The sequence below is a fragment of the Anabrus simplex genome, chromosome 3 (genome assembly GCF_040414725.1).
Source record: "Anabrus simplex isolate iqAnaSimp1 chromosome 3, ASM4041472v1, whole genome shotgun sequence".
NCBI lineage: Eukaryota > Metazoa > Arthropoda > Insecta > Orthoptera > Tettigoniidae > Anabrus > Anabrus simplex.
Genome location: NC_090267.1, coordinates 325,973,622 through 325,993,013, shown reverse-complemented (window position 1 = coordinate 325,993,013; position 19,392 = coordinate 325,973,622). Strand labels below are relative to the sequence as shown.

Sequence of the window (19,392 nt, the reverse complement as noted above, 5' to 3'; positions counted from 1 at the left end):
GCGTAGTAATTATTATGCAATGTGCAGAACGACGGAGAAGACAACCACGGTTTATTCAGTTGACAGAGACTTTAAAGGATTCTTGTTTCCAGTAACATCAATTCTCTATATCCATACTAGTGGTGTGATGGGATGTTAACTGTAATTTATATGACGCCGACAAATATTTTGTGACATTATTACCACACAAATAATAAAATGATCACCAGTTCTCTGAGGTTAAAAGCCGTTACTTGCATTGCTGTACAACATGAAACATCCATACAAGTATTAATAGCGAATTCAAATATGGATTTATTAACGATGAGGTATCAGCAATTTTCTGGTCCAGTAAATGTATTTCGTATATCATCCAATAGGAACAGAAGTCTTTCATGCAGTCGATTTTGAGAGAATTCTTATCAAAGAAGTAGCATGGGTATCAGATATAAATTCTTAAATTTGACAACAGTGACTGAAAGAATGTAGTCGAAAAGCTAAGAAAAACCCAGTAGAGGGGTACTACTAGAACGGGGAAAATCAAGAGAACTGAGAAATTTAAGTGTCTCAGCGAGTGGATTGAACTCAACTTATCAGAAAGAGCATCATTAGCCATGAGAGTAAACAAACTGGAACTGGTCTATCGAATGACAAAGAACACTTATAACAAAAAATGCCTGTCACGCAACCTGAAACCAAAGAACTACACGTCAGTCATACGACCAGAAGCTCCGTATGGAGTAGCTTTCTTAGTAAGACTGCCTCCCAAAAGGCTGCGTACCACTTGGCTGATAGAAACTGAGAAGGGCATTGAAGAACTGGAAATATCAGATCTTCAAGATTGATGGTCTGTACGACATACCTTGAAAGAAGTCCATGGATTTCAGGAAAAACCCTGGAAGAAAGGTACCCACTAGACAGATGAATGAAAGGAGTTACACCGGCAAAAAATGCGACAATACTGGGAAAATATCAGGGCCTAACAGTTGAACAAGCGTCGTCCAAAGTAGGCCCATTCGAACCAAGAATGGGAAGAATAAGAAGAAAATGTATGCTTTGTCTCTAGGCCTACATATTGAAATAGTTCGTTTAACTATAAACCTACCATGCCGTATAAGGATTATTTCCGTACGTGTGTGTGTGTTTGGTTCGAATATCAACTCAAAATGGAAGAACATATTGTTTTGAAACTCGTCATATATTTTACAATTGTTTTAAATAAGATGCTGATCCTACAGTAACTGGTATTATGATACTCACAAGAGAAACATAGGGGGGCTACGATAGGATATTCAAAAGGTTTCTTACTAATATTTTGCAAGTGGTGGGATTTATTTAGATTCATTTCAAACAATATTTACTTTAAATTTAATTTTGAATATTTTCATGTCCTAGCAGTTTTTTTTGATAGACTGACATAATTGTGAATGACCTTTAGAAAAGTATATTTTGCTCATAATTAACAATATCACACTGAATTACTATTATTGTTTGACGTGCTCTCTATCTGTACTGCTGCCATTCATTTTCACTCAGCAACATAACTGCTGCAATTTTACAAAAGCTAACCCGTCAATGACGGGTACAAGAGCTAACTGTGACATGCCTAGGTCAGTCGATGAATTTACTGACATGTATTATACCATCCACTTTTAAACACATGCAGGATGTCTCATGGGTATGGAATCAATTAATGCAATACTTCATTAGTGGGATGCACGATTTAGGTGATGAAGATGTGGTCGAATCACCCGAAAGACATGAGTTTTATTCTCCACCAAGAAGTCAAAAGTCTAGCTAAGAGAGGCATATGGTTGTCAGGTTCACTCAGCCTGCATTAAAATGAGTACCGGCTTAATTTATAGAACCAAAAGAAGCACGGGGAGAGGCCGGGACTGGAGGGAGGTTCTTGATGAGTTTTCCATCCAAATATCTGAAGCGTATTCCTCACAGAGTTGGCAGTTTGGGGACAGGTGTTGACATGAAGAAGGATAATGCCGTTCGACAGCATGCCCGGATGGTGCGTTATGTATTAAGGATCCGCCTTATCAGGACAATACAATGCAAAACCTAGTTTCTTTTCTAACACATACTGATATACAAGTACATGTTTCGAGAATATAAAAGCATTCTCTTATTCAACTTATGGTTAAAATCACTTAAAAAGCACATTAGACATGTTAAAAATTGTATAACCTAACGTAAACCTGTCAACAAACAATCTCCAGTTAAAAATACATTAAAAATTAAAACCTGAATAAACATTTATGTTATGTCATGATACTATAAATATCATCCGAAAGTCCGTGTGCATTGTGCTGTTTTTCAAATTTCAAATGCTGTTTTGTGACCAATGAAGGATTTTTGGAATATGAAGCTCACACAGAGAAAAGAAGTCTATCTACCCGCATACAGTGCCGTATTATAAGAGTAAATACGAGTTAGACAAGGTAGAAGTGACGGGTCTGATGATCGGTGCGAGAGGGACCTACAACATCAGTTCCAGGGAGTTCATCGACTGGGGCTGAAAGTGCTCAAGACACCACTTATATTCGCCAGACTGAGACATAATTTACTTTATTTTTTTATATTTTTAAATGAAATCGTTTTTGTGTATCCTTTGTCTCAGTCAGCCTCCAGGTGGAGGAAGATTTTTTTTAAAAAACGTAAGAGCAGTATTTGTAATGTGAAAAACAACACAGTGCAGACGAACGATATTTATAGGATCATGACACAACATGATTGTTTCTTCACGTTTGAATTTTTAATGTATTTTTAACTGGAGATTGTTTGGGGCAGTTTTATGGCATCCGTAGACATCGGTTTGACAACGGACGGCAATGTGTGTGACTCGGTACAGATGTGGTTCCGTCGACAGTCTATCACCTTTTTCAAGAATGGGATTGATCGTCAAATCAACCAGTGGGATAAACGTCTTAACAGCTCTGGTGATTACTTTCGGGATACGAAATTTTATGCTGTATCTTTTGGGCAGGAGACCTGTTTGCATCTCCCATGATGTAGTAAGACTATGTTTCATTTTCATATAACATTCTCAGACCAGTTGAAATTTGAAGTTCTTACAATCACTCGTACACCAAACATCACCAACACATTATTTTCTGAGTGGGTTTCAGAAAACAATATCCTTCAGTTTTGAAATACGATGAAAAATACACCCACGGTATCCCCTGCCTGTCGTAAGAGGTGACTAAAAGGGACGACCAAGGGATAATTATATTAGAACCATGAAACTCTTTGTGATTAGTACCACACGGGAACACCATGTTAGGTACCAAATAGGTTTGTGATTAGTAGCAAACGAGAGTGCGACGGCTTTTACAGTACCTGTGATTAGTAGCGCACTATATAAGCGACACCATGGGATGACGGAACCCATGGATCTGGCTTGCCTATGATTAGTACCCACTATATGAGCAACACCACGGGATAATACGAGTCCCTGTGGTTAGTACATTGAGGCGATGAACACCATAGGTTTGCGTTGCCTGTCAATGGCGCCGCAATGTGCAAAACAAACACCGTAGGTCTGTGATACATGTGCGGGTTTCATTACCTGTGAGTAGTACCATAATGTGTGGAATACCGCGAGTCTACGCTACTCTTGATTAGTACCGCAACTGGACAAATACCATGGTTCTACTTTTCTAGCGATAAGTAGGCTACCATTATGAGGGGCCGATGACTTGAATTTTGGACTCCTTTCGACTTCAAGCATCATCGGTTCAGTATCGTGCTATAGAAGCAGTTCCTTGGTCAGTAAAAATGAAATGTCGTATGGCTTTTAGTGCCGGGATATCCCAGGACGGGTTCGGCTCGCCAGGTGCAGGTCTTTCTATTTGACACCCGTAGGTGACCTGCGCGTCGTGATGAGAATGAAATGATCATGAAGACAACACATACACCCAGACCCCGTGCAATTGGAATTAACCAATTAAGGTTAAAATTCCCGACCCGGCCGGGAATCGAACCCGGGACCCTCTGAACCGAAGGCCAGTACGCTGACCGTTCAGCCAACGAGTCGGACCCTTGGTCAGTAATACTATTGTTTTACGCCAGCACTGTGAGTCGGTTCCACTGATCGTTTTAAATTCATATCCATCCATCCATCCATCCATCCATCCATCCATCCATCCATCCATCCATCCATCCATCCATCCATCCATCCATCCATCCATCCATCCATCCATCCATTCATTCTTCGTCTTCACGTTTTGAATTGTGGTCAGTGAAGGATTTTGGATTTTTAATTTGTCATTTCATTTCGTCTCATTTCGTACCATTATGGGCCGATGACCTAGATGTTAGGCCCTTTAAAACAACAAGCAACAAACAAGCAAGTAGTTTTGAAATACTAAAAGAGTCGAGGTCATGAAAGGATATTTGGAACCAGCTTATAGGCTTAATGAACAACATAAACATATTTATTAATAAAAACTTACGACAATCGCCACCTTCCACTAACTCCATGAAAATCCTGGGGTGATAGATAAATATCCTACATCCTGTTTATTCGAATCTATACATCTGATAATAACCGCACTATTATAAAGTAATAGTGACCCATAATTTCTCACAATAGAGACATATTTCTGCTGAACGCTACCGCGAGAATCGTCAGATGATACGAGCTCTACCAAATAGTTGAATGCAGACTTACTTTAGTGCCTGCCTACCTAGTCATATATGTCCCACCAGGCTGTGTTCTCTCTATCAACAGGTGACAAACCTTCAAATTTGCAACCAAGTCCAAAAGCCTCCAGCAGCCATAGTCAAGGTAGCAGGTGAGCTTAGAGCCATCAGTGCCTCCTCACTAGTCTGCTTTTAGGAGCTAATAGTGCAAGAGTGTTCAGTGGTCCGCCTTCTCGCCTGAATGGTTAGTGTGGTGGTCTTAAGGTTCGACTCCCAGCCGAGTCGGTGATTTTAGCTTTGGTTAAGTCCTTTAGCTCGGGATGCCGGTGTTTGGTTCATTTTTACACGTCTCCATTTACATACAACACATCACGCTACAATAGAGAATACATAGGTTTGGCGACATGAAAAGCATCCGGCCGAAAAAATGGGCTAATTACATACAAAGTGCCAATCCCAGATAACTCGGAAAAGGAAGGAGTGAAGAGTGTTCACTGCGGTGGCATCGTAACTCTTAACCAAGTTAGTGGCGAGCTGGAAGCGTGCTGGGCTGTAATTGGTTTATAAGTGTCTTCGGTTCCGCGGTAAACATTGAATCAAAGATAATTGTAAGGTCAGCGATTTATCGGGATGAAGACATTCGTTCTGTTTGCGATTAATAATTATACAATATTTTTCATTATCTCTTTTCACGTCCCCAGTGTTCTAAATTTTAGTACACATTTTTCAGTATTGAGAGTTGTTCTAAAACGTTTGAAAACGCATGTTGTTTTCTCCTTAATAGCATTTATGGCTCATCAAGTTTATTTGAATTTCAATGTTGTCAATTTTTTTCATCAGTAGACATGTGGATCTAATAAGACAATTCAATACTTACGATATGTTAGTTATTATAGTAACGTTAACCTAGCATTTTTCTCCTCTATCGATATTAAAATCTACGGTAACTTCTAAATTAATATTCCTATTTTACAAAGTGAGTTGTCTACGCGGTACAGGGTATGTAACTGTAAGCTTTGATTCAGGAAATAGTGGGGTAACCCAACCGTTGGTAGCCTTAAAGATGATTTTCCGTGGTTTCCTATGTTCACATCAGGCAAATGCTGGGCATGTAGCGTAATGAAAGCTACCGCCGTTACATTTCCAGTTGTATGCATTTCTTATGTAATCATCGTCGAAGACCTGTAGAGTTAGTACGACGTTGAACATATGACAAAAAATAAATTTCCATTTTAATAACCTTTAAACGTTTCTAAGTTCCTTACACTTTCAACACATTGACTACATTTCAGATAATGCTCACTATCTCTACGTTTAAATTAGCAAGGAAGATGTTATCTAGAACTTCTTCCAGTGAAAATGGAGTCAGTTTATTTTTAATGTCATTTACTGAAAATATCTCATCAAAGTGTGGTTGAAACGTCTGATAGTGTAAATAAAACGACACGGTCCATGCTGGTAGAATTATTAGATAGTGACACCAGCCGTATAATCCAATGAATGAAGGAAGACATCAGTAAAAGTGTGTAAGTACATTTCTACTCGACAACACTCCACAGTGAACTTTTGAAGATCCCAAACTGAGTCCGACGATGCTTCTACTCAATTTATCCCAGACCATTTGGGTCTTGTTGGAGAAACTGGAAACCAAGGGGACTTCAAGCAGGAGGCCGTCTAAACAATGTCGAAGATATTTGGGCTGTAACAGCGGTCGGGCTCGCAAGGAGTATCCAGAATACGGCGCACTTGGTTCAATCCTGTCTGGACGCAAATGGTGAATCGTGGCTACTTCCAGCAGATTCAGCCAAAAGGAAGGAGCACATTATCTTAGATATTTTTGGCTAGTTACGACACGGGTGCCGGCCCCGTGGTGTAGGGTAGCGTGCCTGCCTCTCACCCGGAGGCCCCGGGTTTGATTCCCGGCCAGGTCAGGGATTTTTACCTGGACCTGAGGGCTGGTTCGAGGTCCACTCAACCTACGTGATTGGAATTGAGGAGCTATTGACGGTGAGGTAGCAGCCCCGGTCTAGAAAGCCAACAATAACGGCCGAGAGGATTCGTCGTTCTGACCACACGACACCTCGTAATCTGCAGGCCTTCGGGCTGAGCAGCGGTCGCTTGGTAGGCCAAGGCCCTTCAAGGGCTGTAGTGCCATGGGGTTTGGTTTTACGACACGGGTATGTATCTGAAATTAACCAAGTAGTAATATCGCCTACAAATTGTCCTAGACACTAGTAAATTCTTTCCTGATATGATAGAACTAGGAAAGTTTATTGGTAAAGGCATCTATATATAAACATGACGTTGGGTGTGTGTCTGTGTAGATAAAATGTTGAGCACTGTTGCGAAATGACGTCAAATGTGCCCTTCTTACTCCAATACTCCCTTATCGAAATCAAACTGGATCATATTAAAAACCATATAAAACGGTGTTCAAACAAGTTGTCAATCGGTTCGTGTTTGTATGGAGATGACAAAACGGACTTTATTTCCATACCATCATTTGTCAATTTTTCGTTCGTTATCTGTTTACCCTCCAGGGTAGGTTTTTCCCTCGGACTCAGCGAGGGATCCCACCTCACCGCCTCAAGGGCAGAGTCCTGGAGCTTCATACTCTGGATTGGGGATGCAACTGAGGAGGATGACCAGTACCTCGCGCAGGCGGCCTCACCTGCTATGCTGAACAGGGGCCTTGCGGGGTAAAGGGAAGATTGGAAGGGATAGACAAGGAAGAGGGAAGGAAGCGGCCATGGCCTTAAGTTAGGTACCATCCCGGCATTTTCCTGGAGGATAAGTGGGAAACCACGGAAAACCACTTCCAGAGTGACTGAGGTGGAAATCGAACCCACCTCTACTCAGCTGACCTACCGAGGCTGAGTGGACCCCGTTCCACCCCTCGTACCACTTTTCAAATTTCGTGGCAGAGCCGGGAATCAAACCCGGGCCTCAGGGGGTGGCAGCTAATTACACTAACCACTATACCACAGAGGCGGACATTTGTCAGTTTTTAATATGTGATATTGTATATGTTACAGTTTTAGTTTTCTTAGCGGGGCCCGCTGTATTTCATTAAGTCTTAATGTAATATATGAAATTTAACCTACATAGATGAAGAAGAGGACATATTTCTGGAAGAAAATGAAAATCCACAGCCTGTTTCCAGTCATTCGACCGGGCCAGGAATGGAATGAATGAAGCCCCATCTAACGGCGAGGATAGGAATTGTGTCGGCTGCTGAAGCCTGTCGCACTCCTCTGGGGCAATGATTAATGAACGACAGATGAAATGAAGTGATATTGGAGAGAGTTGCTGGAATGAACTATGATAGGGAAAACCGGAGTACCCGGAGAAAAACCTGTCCCGCCTCCGCTTTGTCCAGCACAAATCTCACATGGAGTAACCGGGATTTGAACCACGGAACCCAGCGGTGAGAGGCCGGCGCGCTGCCGCCTGAGCCACGGAAGCTCTATATTTCTCGAAACATGTAGTATATATTCTGAAGTGTGAAATGTAAAAAATGTAATACGTAATGTTGACTGGGCGGATTACCCGTCTCTCTATTTACCATCCTGTATTTGCCAAAGTTATATGCTACGTGGTTCACAGCTGATGCCTTATCCAAACCTGGACGTTTGTGACCTACTGTACTCCGTATTGCAGGGAGCATGAGACATGGTGAAGGAGGAAGGGGATTGAAGGTTGGTCGCTCCTTCACGCAAAAACTATAAATTCGTTTTATTTGAATGTAGTTGGTAGTAAGTACAAGTACTGTTGTGTTCCGCGGCCGTACTAGAGGGGTCATACCGTCTCTAACGAGAGAGAGGGCAGTCTACCTATTTGGCTTAGTGTCACTACCCACAGTTCGGAACACGTCGTGTTGTAGTGTGGACAGGCGTACGGTGTGGGGTTATTTGTGGACACTTTTTCTGTGTGAGCAGTACCATACTCTCATCACAGCATGAGTATAGCGCGGCGTGCTCTTCGCTAGTCGTGTACCTTCCAACACGTTCAATGATCCCAGCAACTAACAGTGAATATTTTTCGCTGTTATTGTTAACGGCCATACTATATTTATTTAAACAAACTCGGGCTCATAAAGAAATTCGTTAACTAGCTAGGACGGTGCCGCACAGGTAGGCCACTGTCTAAGCTGTACATTTCTACGTGAGTTGTTGAGTCGTGGCTGAAAAGTTTATGGGCATATGCGTTAGTGGAGCCACTATGATAATGATGAAAACTGGTTTTAAATAGTATATTTTTGCTAGGTATATTTTATCTGTCTCGTAAAGTGTAGTTTAATGCTGTGTGGTGCAGTGCAGCGTGAGCTATCGAATATTTTCGCGTAGTTATACTGCGTTCTTGTTGAGTCTCAAACTTTCTGATTCAAACTAGTAGTGTCCATAACTAGACCAGAAGTAAATGATCAGGCATCATGAATCAGATTTTGCTTCCACTAGGGTGGCCAGTTGCTTTCTTCCCCTCTTCTACTCGTGCAAGTTGTTGCTATAGGCCAGTCCTCTCAAATATTTATTTATTTATTTATTTATTTATTTATGTCTTTCTGTACATGGCGGGGCTTAGGCTAGGAAGCCTGCTATTATGCCAAACTATATAATTATAAACCTGTGTATACAGAACATTATAACTACTTAAAATTAAAAATAAGTTTAATATAATTTAAAATTAACGTGAAATGTAAAGTATCATAATTTGTTTTTAACATTTTAATACAGGCTCCTGAACCTACTATAATCAGTGTCGTCAAAAGAAAAAGAGAATTATGCCTCATACCCCGATAAATAGCTTGCATATTCTCTATTATTTCCTTAATCTGACACAACAGCCTACGGACGACTTCACATATGAAGTATCCTCCATCCTATTCGTTGACTCATTCTTGAATGTCATGACCCCGTGCACGTATTATGCTCGTGATCCAACTGCGCCATCCATTGTGATCTTTCACCCTTATCAATAAACACTGAAGAAGATTCTTCCGTGATCATCATCTTCACTTAGTCTGTCCATCGTCGAGCCGTGTTTTCAACGTGGTCTGTTGCACTGCTCGGTAATTTTTGGACCCAAACAGATGTACGATTTAGAGATTTCAAGTACTTAGAATATTGAACAATTGGTGCAATTTTTCGTGTAAGGATGAGCAGCATTCTCCACCAGCACCATATGTCAAAGAATTCGTTTCTATTTTTAGAATTTACCAAGGGCCTCTACATGGTAAATATTTTATGTTATTTGGGATAGCTATATTTTTTCGGATTGTATACAGCTTGTTCATGGTGAATTTCTCAAGAGCAATCTTCCCCTTGATCTCTTCCTCTGAATTTCCTAAACTGCTAATCAATGACGCTACGCAAACAAAGTTATCAACAACTAGTAATCCCTTTAGCCACATTGTGAGAAAAAGCCGATTTTCTCGATCAGTTACCGCAAGTGTAGACTTAGGCCTGTCTTAACTTATCTGTATCCAATAATATAAGTTGACATATTTTATTTTGCTCATGATAATCCACGAGTTCTGTCTCACTGTTGGCAAGACGAAACGCCGAAATTTCATACAAAACCAATTTGACATTTATTGTTAATCAAAATTCCCACTTAAGAGTATTATCCTAAACTTACTAATATCTCCATTAAACAAAATATAAATGTTCTAAGTTAAGACTGTTTCGCTTCTGACATGCGCAAAGAACACAAATATTGGAAAGACTCTGTTTTAACAAACAACAGACACACACTAAATTCACTACATAGTATACATAGTATAGAAAGATGTGCAGTACTTACGTGATCTCCAACCAGCTGTGCAGCTAAGCTACTACTTTCAGGAGCCTAGTAACTCGTCATCAGCAAAGGTTCTGATGGACTCTACACAGGTGCTCCATCATTTGAACTAACACACACCACACACATACTGCTAAATGACTAGATAAAGCAAGGTATTAATACTACCACTGGCTGAGGCTGAAAGGCAATAGCAGAGATACATCTTGTTCCGTAGATACATACTGCACAAGACCATGAACACAAACAGTTCCATTAATTGTTAATTGAACTGCTATGAAAAGGAAATAGTTAAATAGATCGTGGACAGTAAGAATATTTTAAATGTTTGTTTTGTCTAAAATTGTAACTTACCGTATCACGAATGTGAAAATGAAACTCCACAGCCTGTTTTCAGTCATTCGCCCAGGTCAGGATGAATGAAGCCCCCATCTAGTGGTGAGGATAGGAATTGTGCCGGCTTCCGAAGCCTGTCGCACTCCTCTGGGGCAATGATTAATGAATGAAATATGAAATGAAATGATATTGGAGAGTGTTTCTGGAATTAAATATGACAGGGAAAACAGGAGTACCCGGAGAAAAACCTGTCCCGCCTCCGCTTTGTCCAGCACAAATCTCACATGGAGTGACCGGGATTTGAACCACGGAACCCAGTGGTGAGAGGCCGGCGCGCTGCCACCTGAGCCACGGAGGCTCGTATCATGAATGTATTTTAGTAAATTATATATTAGTAAGGTAAGGGTTATTCTGCCCGAAGGCAGGTCCGAACCTCCGCAGAGGTGTTCCTGAGCCGGAGTTTACGTGCGGTAGGGCGGCCAGTTCCTTTCCGCTCCTCCATTCACTTACCCCCACCAACAGCGCGTGGCAACCCATCCAACTCCTGACCACGCCCAATGTTGCTTAACTTCGGAGATCTCACGGGATCCGGTGTTTCAACACGGCTACGGCCGTTGGCAGTAAATTATGTATTAAAGTATAATATATTTAACTTCAAAACGTATTGATGATAGCCCCATAAGCAAGGTTGAGGTAAAATTAGAATGTTAGTTTCTGAAATTGATTGATGAAATGTATGAGTATCATTAATTAGGAAAATAGAATGAGGTAAATCGTCCAATCATCCTGCAACTAAAATGAGTTCCAGGTTAATTACCAGAAACAAAGATGGCCCGCTGTAGATATAAACCGTCTGACCTACTTTGTGTTGAGGTGTCGAACAGAAGCCTCTATTTTGATCTTCTCTAGGGGACTGTATCTACTGTGATGGAGACGGCTTGAATTTAAATGCAGTCGTAGAAATTATTCATAGAAATAGAGTTCTCCCATTTGTAAGGTGCAAGAAAGTGTAAAGTGAGAAGATACGACAAGGACGTTCAAGCACACCTAAACGGACATTGTCGTTTTATCCTGAATAGTTTTCTTGAGCTAAAACAGTAAAATATACTTTAGCGACGAATTTTTATCTCTTTCACGCACTTGCATATACAGTAATTGGTATTTCTTAACTTTCACTGGCGTAACGAAGTCACTTGGAAAGCATATACTTTTAGATCGTATTCGAGACCAGGTTTAAAGTACTGGATGGTAACAAGAATATCGAATCAAATGGATACCTGTGCCTCACAAGATAATGGAGAAATGTAATTTTCTTTTAATGGACACTGAAGACTTGTAAAGTTACATTAAAGATGGAAGGGACATATACATTACACTTCAAGCTCTGTGAGGATTTTGAATCGATAATAGTTTTTATTGCCTCAAAGATAATACTTGATTTATTTCTATCCCTAAACTTTATTCGTACAGAGTTATTATTAGCTATTATGCCTTTATGCATTCAATCTAAAAGGTTATGCGAACGGACAACACCATAACTAATCAATATCCATTGTCATCTTCTTCGTACACCCTTCATAAAGTAGCCTTTCAAATAGCCAAAATATCCAATTCAACCTTCATCTCTTGGGTATTCAACTATTGCCCTCAATGGCTGCATATATTAACCCTCTATGTAACCAAGCCTCTACCTTTCACTTTACATAGCATGTACATTATAGATCATTCATATGCCAGGTATCGTCCAGTGAACATAAATTCAAAGTTGTATAATTATTAGTGTTTTGAAGACAAAGGTCATATTCACGTTCTGAGCGATATGAAAATACTAAATTGTTTCATGTGGACCAATTCAAATTCTTGGACTGTGTATTTACGTGATAATAGAGCAGTGAAAGAAATAAAATTAAGTATAAGAAAATATAATATAGTTACGACCAATGCACTGTGTTTTAACAACTATAGAACGCACAAAAATGACTCTCTTTCACTGAGCTTGCAGGTCGACTCTGCTGAACTTGGACACAAGCTAAACGGATTGAGGATGTAGTAGTATAAACTAGTTAATTGGCATGGATATATCGTCGTTGCGTCTGCAATAAACACTAAGTGAAATATTTTAACTTAGAACTTTGACCGGTAAGGTTCTGTTATCTAAGGCTCATTATATATGTGCTGCGGGTCAGTATTTCCCCAAAAATATTATCATATAGCAGTTTTCGCAGGCGCAACAACGATATAATTATACTGTACCTCGAATGGATGTTTGAACGAATATGTTGAACGATGTAAGGAAAATATAAGTAATGAAGTTCATGCTTACTTTTATAAACTGAGAATTTTTAAATTGTTTATTTATTACTGTGCCTTGTATTCCGAGGTGAATAGACGTGATACATCTTGCCGTACTCACTGTCAACCACTTTCATTTAAATATTTCCTTTTTTCTTCTTTCGAGATTACAAGCATCTTATGTCAGATGTATGATTCAGGAAATGATTTATCGAAAGAATATCAAGGATATAAACATCACTAAAGGAAAAGAGTCATGGTCCTGAACAATAGTATACATTGGATATGTAATTCCGCGGATAACTAACTTCAGTTCTCACCACACAAATGGTGATTACCGTTCAGCCGTCAGCAGCTGTGGTTCTGTGCAAGTACAGGCTAATTCTAAAGCCATTTCTGATGGTCAGAATGGCGTGCTTCTGATGATGTCGAAGGTCTGATCCTCTTACCTGCCTAAAATTTTGGAAACACAGCCATTGGAAACCTGGAGAATGCGCGAAATGTCACAGGGTCTCGCGCCAGAATGCGCCAGTTCGACTATTTTCTGTCGCGTGGAATCCGGCAGGGGTCGGCCGCTGACGAACACCCCCCCTAGCTGGTTCACACCACTGTGACCTGAGATGGTGACCAACACAGCGAAACTACAGTCAGGCTTGCAATCAGACCGTGAGGGGACGGTCTGCCCTGGGAAATGGACTGAGGGACAGAGGAGAACCAAAGTTGCTTCAATCAACATCCATGACGTAACTTTGAAATTTAGTCTTAATTTAGTCTTATCAATGTTAAGAACAAATAAAGGACTACATTTGAAAACTATTTTAAACTGTATTTTCTCATTTTTATTCAACATGAATATATAAATATTTTACTTAATCGAATCAGTAATATTCTTATAATATTTCTGTTCCTTTTTAATGATTCTTCAAAGCAATTAGCCCTCAATTTGGGTAATATTTTAAAGCCACTGCTACCTGAAGTTATTAAAGTGACGTTGTTCATCCTGAGATTTGCATGAGACCTAAAATATTTGTGTAATCCGGATTATAATTAGACTACGCAGTTTAGTGTAGTTGAAAATCAGATATACGTAGTTTTTATGGACCTTCATGTTTTTTGAGAATACTGGTCATCTGTTCTCCTGTGATGTTAGAGAGTTTCTTTATAATTATTAAAATTTGCTAACCTGTACAGAAATCGTGATCATAGTCCCCACATTGTAGAAATGCTAATTTATTAGATATTTTTTGTCATTTTTGCCATTTTGTATTCTTAAGTCATTTACTAAAATTATGCGTCATTATTTGGTGAATTTACGGAATTTATTAGACTATTTAGAGTAATTTTCTCACATGTTTCTGGATTTTGAAGCATTTACGTGTGTGGAATTGGATATTATCTCAACTTTAAGTGAGAATGAATACGGAGACTTGAGAATCTTCACAACGCTTTGTCAATCTGGGTACAAAAGAAACTTTGTTCACCTCTTACTTCTTGGAAATGTCCACATTCCAAGAGAGAAACCTCCAATTCGAGAAGTCTTCTTTGTGATTAGTCCAGATTTTCTTCTGAAGAAGCGGATCAAAGTTTTCTGTGAAACGTAAACATTTCACCTTGTTTTCTTGGCCTGACAAAAGCCCAAAAGCGTCTATAACATAAATATAGGCTATACCAACTCGATCAGTAAACATTGTACATTTCATTTAAAATTGTCATTTTTTTACTGTTTTCGGATCATTTTACTGGGTTTTCGTCGTCATTTTTAGATAATTTTTTAAACATTTAAGTCATCAAAATCCTGGCGCTGATCATCTACCGAGGGATGTTTATAACATTCCAGATTACAAGTTACAGGAAGACATGAGTTCATATCCTTCATAAACGGTTGACAACTTATCAAATGTTTGTATTATCACCATTTCCATTCGTTGGTGCTTAGTATACCTCCCAAAAAGAGATAATCAATTTAGCAACTGTGTGGTTGAACCTGAGAGCTTTTACATCTTACGAAGGTCATTCTTTATCCTTTGCTACTAAAAAAGAAACAATAATTACAAGAAGATATTCAAGGAGAATCAAATTTGGTACCCAATGAGTTTTGGCTAACATGCCCCAGGTAAATACTAGATAAAAGTAATTCAAGTTTTGATGCCCGTTTCGCAAAACTCGATTCAATTAATTACAAATTCATATCATAGTAATGCCATCAAAAAACTATCAGGCACCTTTAAATACACACGGTACATTAATATAGTAGTTGCAAAGTCCATTGAACTTATGTGATAGTCAAGAAATAGACTAATATAGTCTGTATCTGACCTCACTCTAGCCTGGATTGTTTAAACTGTGTCCCATATACCATATCGTAACTGAAACAATAAAACTTATTTTAAAATAGTGACAGTCTATGTTGAAGTTATTTGAAAAGAACTAAAAAAAGAATGGCGAAAGGAAAAAATTGTGCCTCTTAAAATGCAAATTCCATTTCGAATAACGGTCTGCTGGTGCCACAATAAAGTCATGTAATGTGATATAAGTAAATTAAAATGTGCAGATTTACAGCATTTTAAATGAGAGGGAGTTGGCAGTGTGCGCTATGGTAAACGGCGAGTATTTCCTTCTTTTAAGTACTTTAGAAGAGAGACGTAATGTGTTAACGTTGAGTGGATTTACTTCCTCTTGTGGGTAGACGAAAAAGAGCGCAGTGAGAAAACATATTTACTGAAGAAGTACGTGAACGAATGTGTGTTTTTTTCCGGTTTTTTAAAGAGAGACTTTGTGGGATGAAATGAATGTTGGTTAAAGAGATAGGGTGGTGTGTAAACACGGACGGCTTTGTGCCCGTGGAACTGATTAGGCTGTGTCCACACAATGGGGCTGGAGAGAGAGGGGGTCGCTGTACCGCTGCAAGTGGCTTCAACTAGGTCAGAGTCAAGGTAGAGCCTGCCACAATAAATACGGCACGACAACAGTATCATTAGCTGTCACTGGTGGTCCCCTCGCTGCTACAGCTGTAGGGAGTTGTAGGTTCGAATTCTTGCCGTTTAAATGCTCCCAGTCAAGCATCTCACACAACCACTTCGTATTTACGAGGGTGATTCAATAAAATGGTATCAAGAACTCTCATTACGTAAATCTACAAAGCTCTTTCGTACACTTATAATTAATTGAACGTGCTTGGTAGAAATTGTCCTCGCACGTGTCTATGTATCATTGTTAACGTTATACCAAGATGTCTATCTCGGCATGGAAGCAAAATCAAGCTTTCAGTTCTATGTGGCTGTTTATATAGTCATAATAGTCACAGGCCGCCCTGTCTTACGTGAAATTCACACCGGAGCGACGAGACTTTACATTTCAAAAATCTCACATGGGCTGTCGATACCGTGGAAATAACCATGGAACTCATTGTTTATGTGGAATCCATACTACAGAGACGTTATTTTGCAATCTAAAAATCTCACATTCTTCAAGCTGGCATTCTAACCTCAATAATCTTGCTAAGAAGCTGATGACAATGCCACTCTGCTTGACGCCCTTGGCGCAGAAGAAATCAGAGTCAACAACCATGTCAGAATCAGATTAGGCAGCTCGCTGATCTTCGCCGTAAATCGCTGACCATATTCTATCTGGATACCTCTTTGGTGGTCCGAAAGGATGGATATTATTTAATGTCAATGAATCCAAAGATGGTAGAGTATGTATTTAGCACCATAGCAACTCGCGTAGGGCCTATGCACGTATTGAGTTCTGGTCATGCTTCCATGTTTGTAATTAATTAATTAATGGTTGTGCCAATAAGCTTATTTTATTTCTATAATTCTTCTGGATGGAATTAAGGGTGGGGGAGGTCGGAGGAACACGTTTTGTTATATAATGTATAGGTTTCTGTTTGGACAGATTTGATAACTTCTTTAAAGGTAAATATGTCTTCATGTACACGCATGCACAGAAACAAAACATGGGGTTTCTCCCCCTCCACTCCACCTCCTCGCTTAACGCATTGCTGCAGGTAGACAGCCCGCTACAAGACTGTTGTGATTGAAATGGGCACAGCAGTGGGTGTATAGCAATACACACACTGTGCCTTCAGCACTACCTATTCACTCCCTATCCCTCCTTTCCAGTACTGGAGTGGGGAAGTGTTGATTGTTTATTTCGGGACACCATTTCTGTGCATGCGTGTACGTGCAACTCATGTAAATAAAAATGGTCAAAACGACCATTCACACAACTCGAGTAGCCCGGCATTATCACTGGTTTCTCAACAAGAGAGCCGTGGTTCAAATCTCTGAAAATGCGTGTGGGATTTTTGAAATGGCAAGTTGCCTCCTTATGTCTCAGATTCAACGTAAAACTTGAGATCCCTTGGCTATGGTCACGATATCAAAAATCACGTAATTAAAAGCTTGCTGTTTTGCTTCTTTGCTTTCTGATAAGATCGCATAATCCAAAACAGAAATAATTACCAGGTGTTGACTTGGGTGACCTACATGATAAAGCTCAAGGTGATGGGCTCGATCCCGAATCAGCCCTGTGGTATTTGAAAGTGCTCAAATATGCCACCAGTCTCGTGTCGGTAGATTTACCAACATGTAAAAAAGAACTCCAAAGGGACACAGTATTTGGGACCTCGGCGTCTCTGAATACTGTAAAAGTTGTTAAAAAGAGACGTAAAACAACTAAATTAATCTCTTTAGAATAAGTTTGTATTCATTGTCATTATATTTATGAATCGAGTAAATGAACTTCGAAATCGTCAAATCTTTATGTTAATCCTAAACGTACGACGTGCGAATTCCCGGATCTCCCCCCCCCCCCTCCCCTCCGCCGCCCAACACAAATGTTTCATAAGTTCCTTAGTTCAAGTCTCTGGGAACAAGTTTTAATAGACTATTGATCTATATAATTTGAGGTACACACCACACCAACGTTTTTATAAATATACAGGAATAGTGGTAAATCAAGTTGTCACAACCTTTACAACTGGATGAACAGTAACAGTAGGTCTGGAGCCTAACCTGTATTTTAAATTCCCGAATTTATTTATAATTCATTCGATACATTTTTATAAAGTTAATGTGTATTTTAATAGCTATCCCATAAGACAACTCAAGTACGATATCTCTGAAACTGTGAATAATTTCAAGTCATTTGGACACATTTCATCACATATGCCTAATCGGAAAGTTAAAACATAAGATTAGAAAAAAAAGAACGGTATTAAACACAGAGTGAAATATTTCGTTCACGACTTGTTAATTAATAATGTTGATTTCTCGATTGTCATAGCCATGAGGCCCAGTAGGCCAGTACGGCGGCATCTTATTGTTGTTATTGCTCAATTAGTATCACCCAGATGACACGTGTAGAGTAATTCAAGGTTAAATATACGGACTTCTTTGTGTGTGTGTCAAGAACGTATACATAGAGTCGATTGTCAACTGTAGCATCATGCGCTAATTAATAATGTTATCCTCCAACTTTCTTCGGGTAACAGCGGAGACGCCCCACACTCCTATAGTCTTCTAACCAATCAGAGAAGATCCCTCGAGTTAGGATATTAGTTAAGAAACTCTTTTAGTAAGTAATGATAAAATTAATGTAAATTTGATTTATTATGCAAACTTCAGTACTGAAAATATTTTACTGTGTGGATTACTGCACTTTAATTTGATATGTTTCCTTAAAACCTTTATCTGTCATGAATATATTCATGCTTTCTACTGAATTTATGATATTCTTAAATTATTAATCAATATCATCTTATTTTATATTATTGCAATATTGACATGATGACAGGTCAATGGCTATTGAATGTTTTATTTTCAAAATGATACACTGTAGTTGCAATGGCTTGTGATCTCGTCAACTTTGGTTACAGCAGCAGGAGGAAGAGGAGGTTGGGCAGACGAGCAACAAGTAGGCTGAGAGAGTGTTAACTGTAGTTCTTCCGTGTGAGATGGATCAGAGCGGTGTGAAGAGCAAGCTAAGAACTGATCTCGTCAACACCTGACCCCGCCAGGATAGCGAGGTGACTGCGGCCGGCGCGCGGAACTCTTCTGTGGCAGGGCATTCGGTGAGCTCTCCTGCTTGGAAACTGGGGATAAAACCTTAAGAATACAAACATATTTTTGTAAGGTTTGGTTATATAATAATTTTCTGGTATGACCTAATTCCTGATTTGAGAAAGTTATCTACAAATATTTAGCAAAACGGAGATTACTCTTAGAATTCTCTGAGAATACGACCTATATTAACATTTTCTTAGAAGACATAACCGAAGGTAATCTAAATTTATAAATAAAAACCATTCACACACTTTATTAAAACACA

General features: G+C 39.5%; 1 protein-coding gene across 1 annotated transcript in view; it reads right to left on the bottom strand.

The window, feature by feature from the left end:
* The window catches only part of LOC136866310 (paired box protein Pax-6), a 653,040-nt gene that overhangs the window by 232,860 nt on the left and 400,788 nt on the right, over window positions 1–19,392 (bottom strand). Inside the window, exon 4 of the mRNA XM_067143153.2 lies at window positions 13,509–13,674. Within this exon, the coding sequence (XP_066999254.1) occupies window positions 13,509–13,674 (166 nt within the window). The remainder of the gene's footprint in view (window positions 1–13,508; window positions 13,675–19,392) is intronic.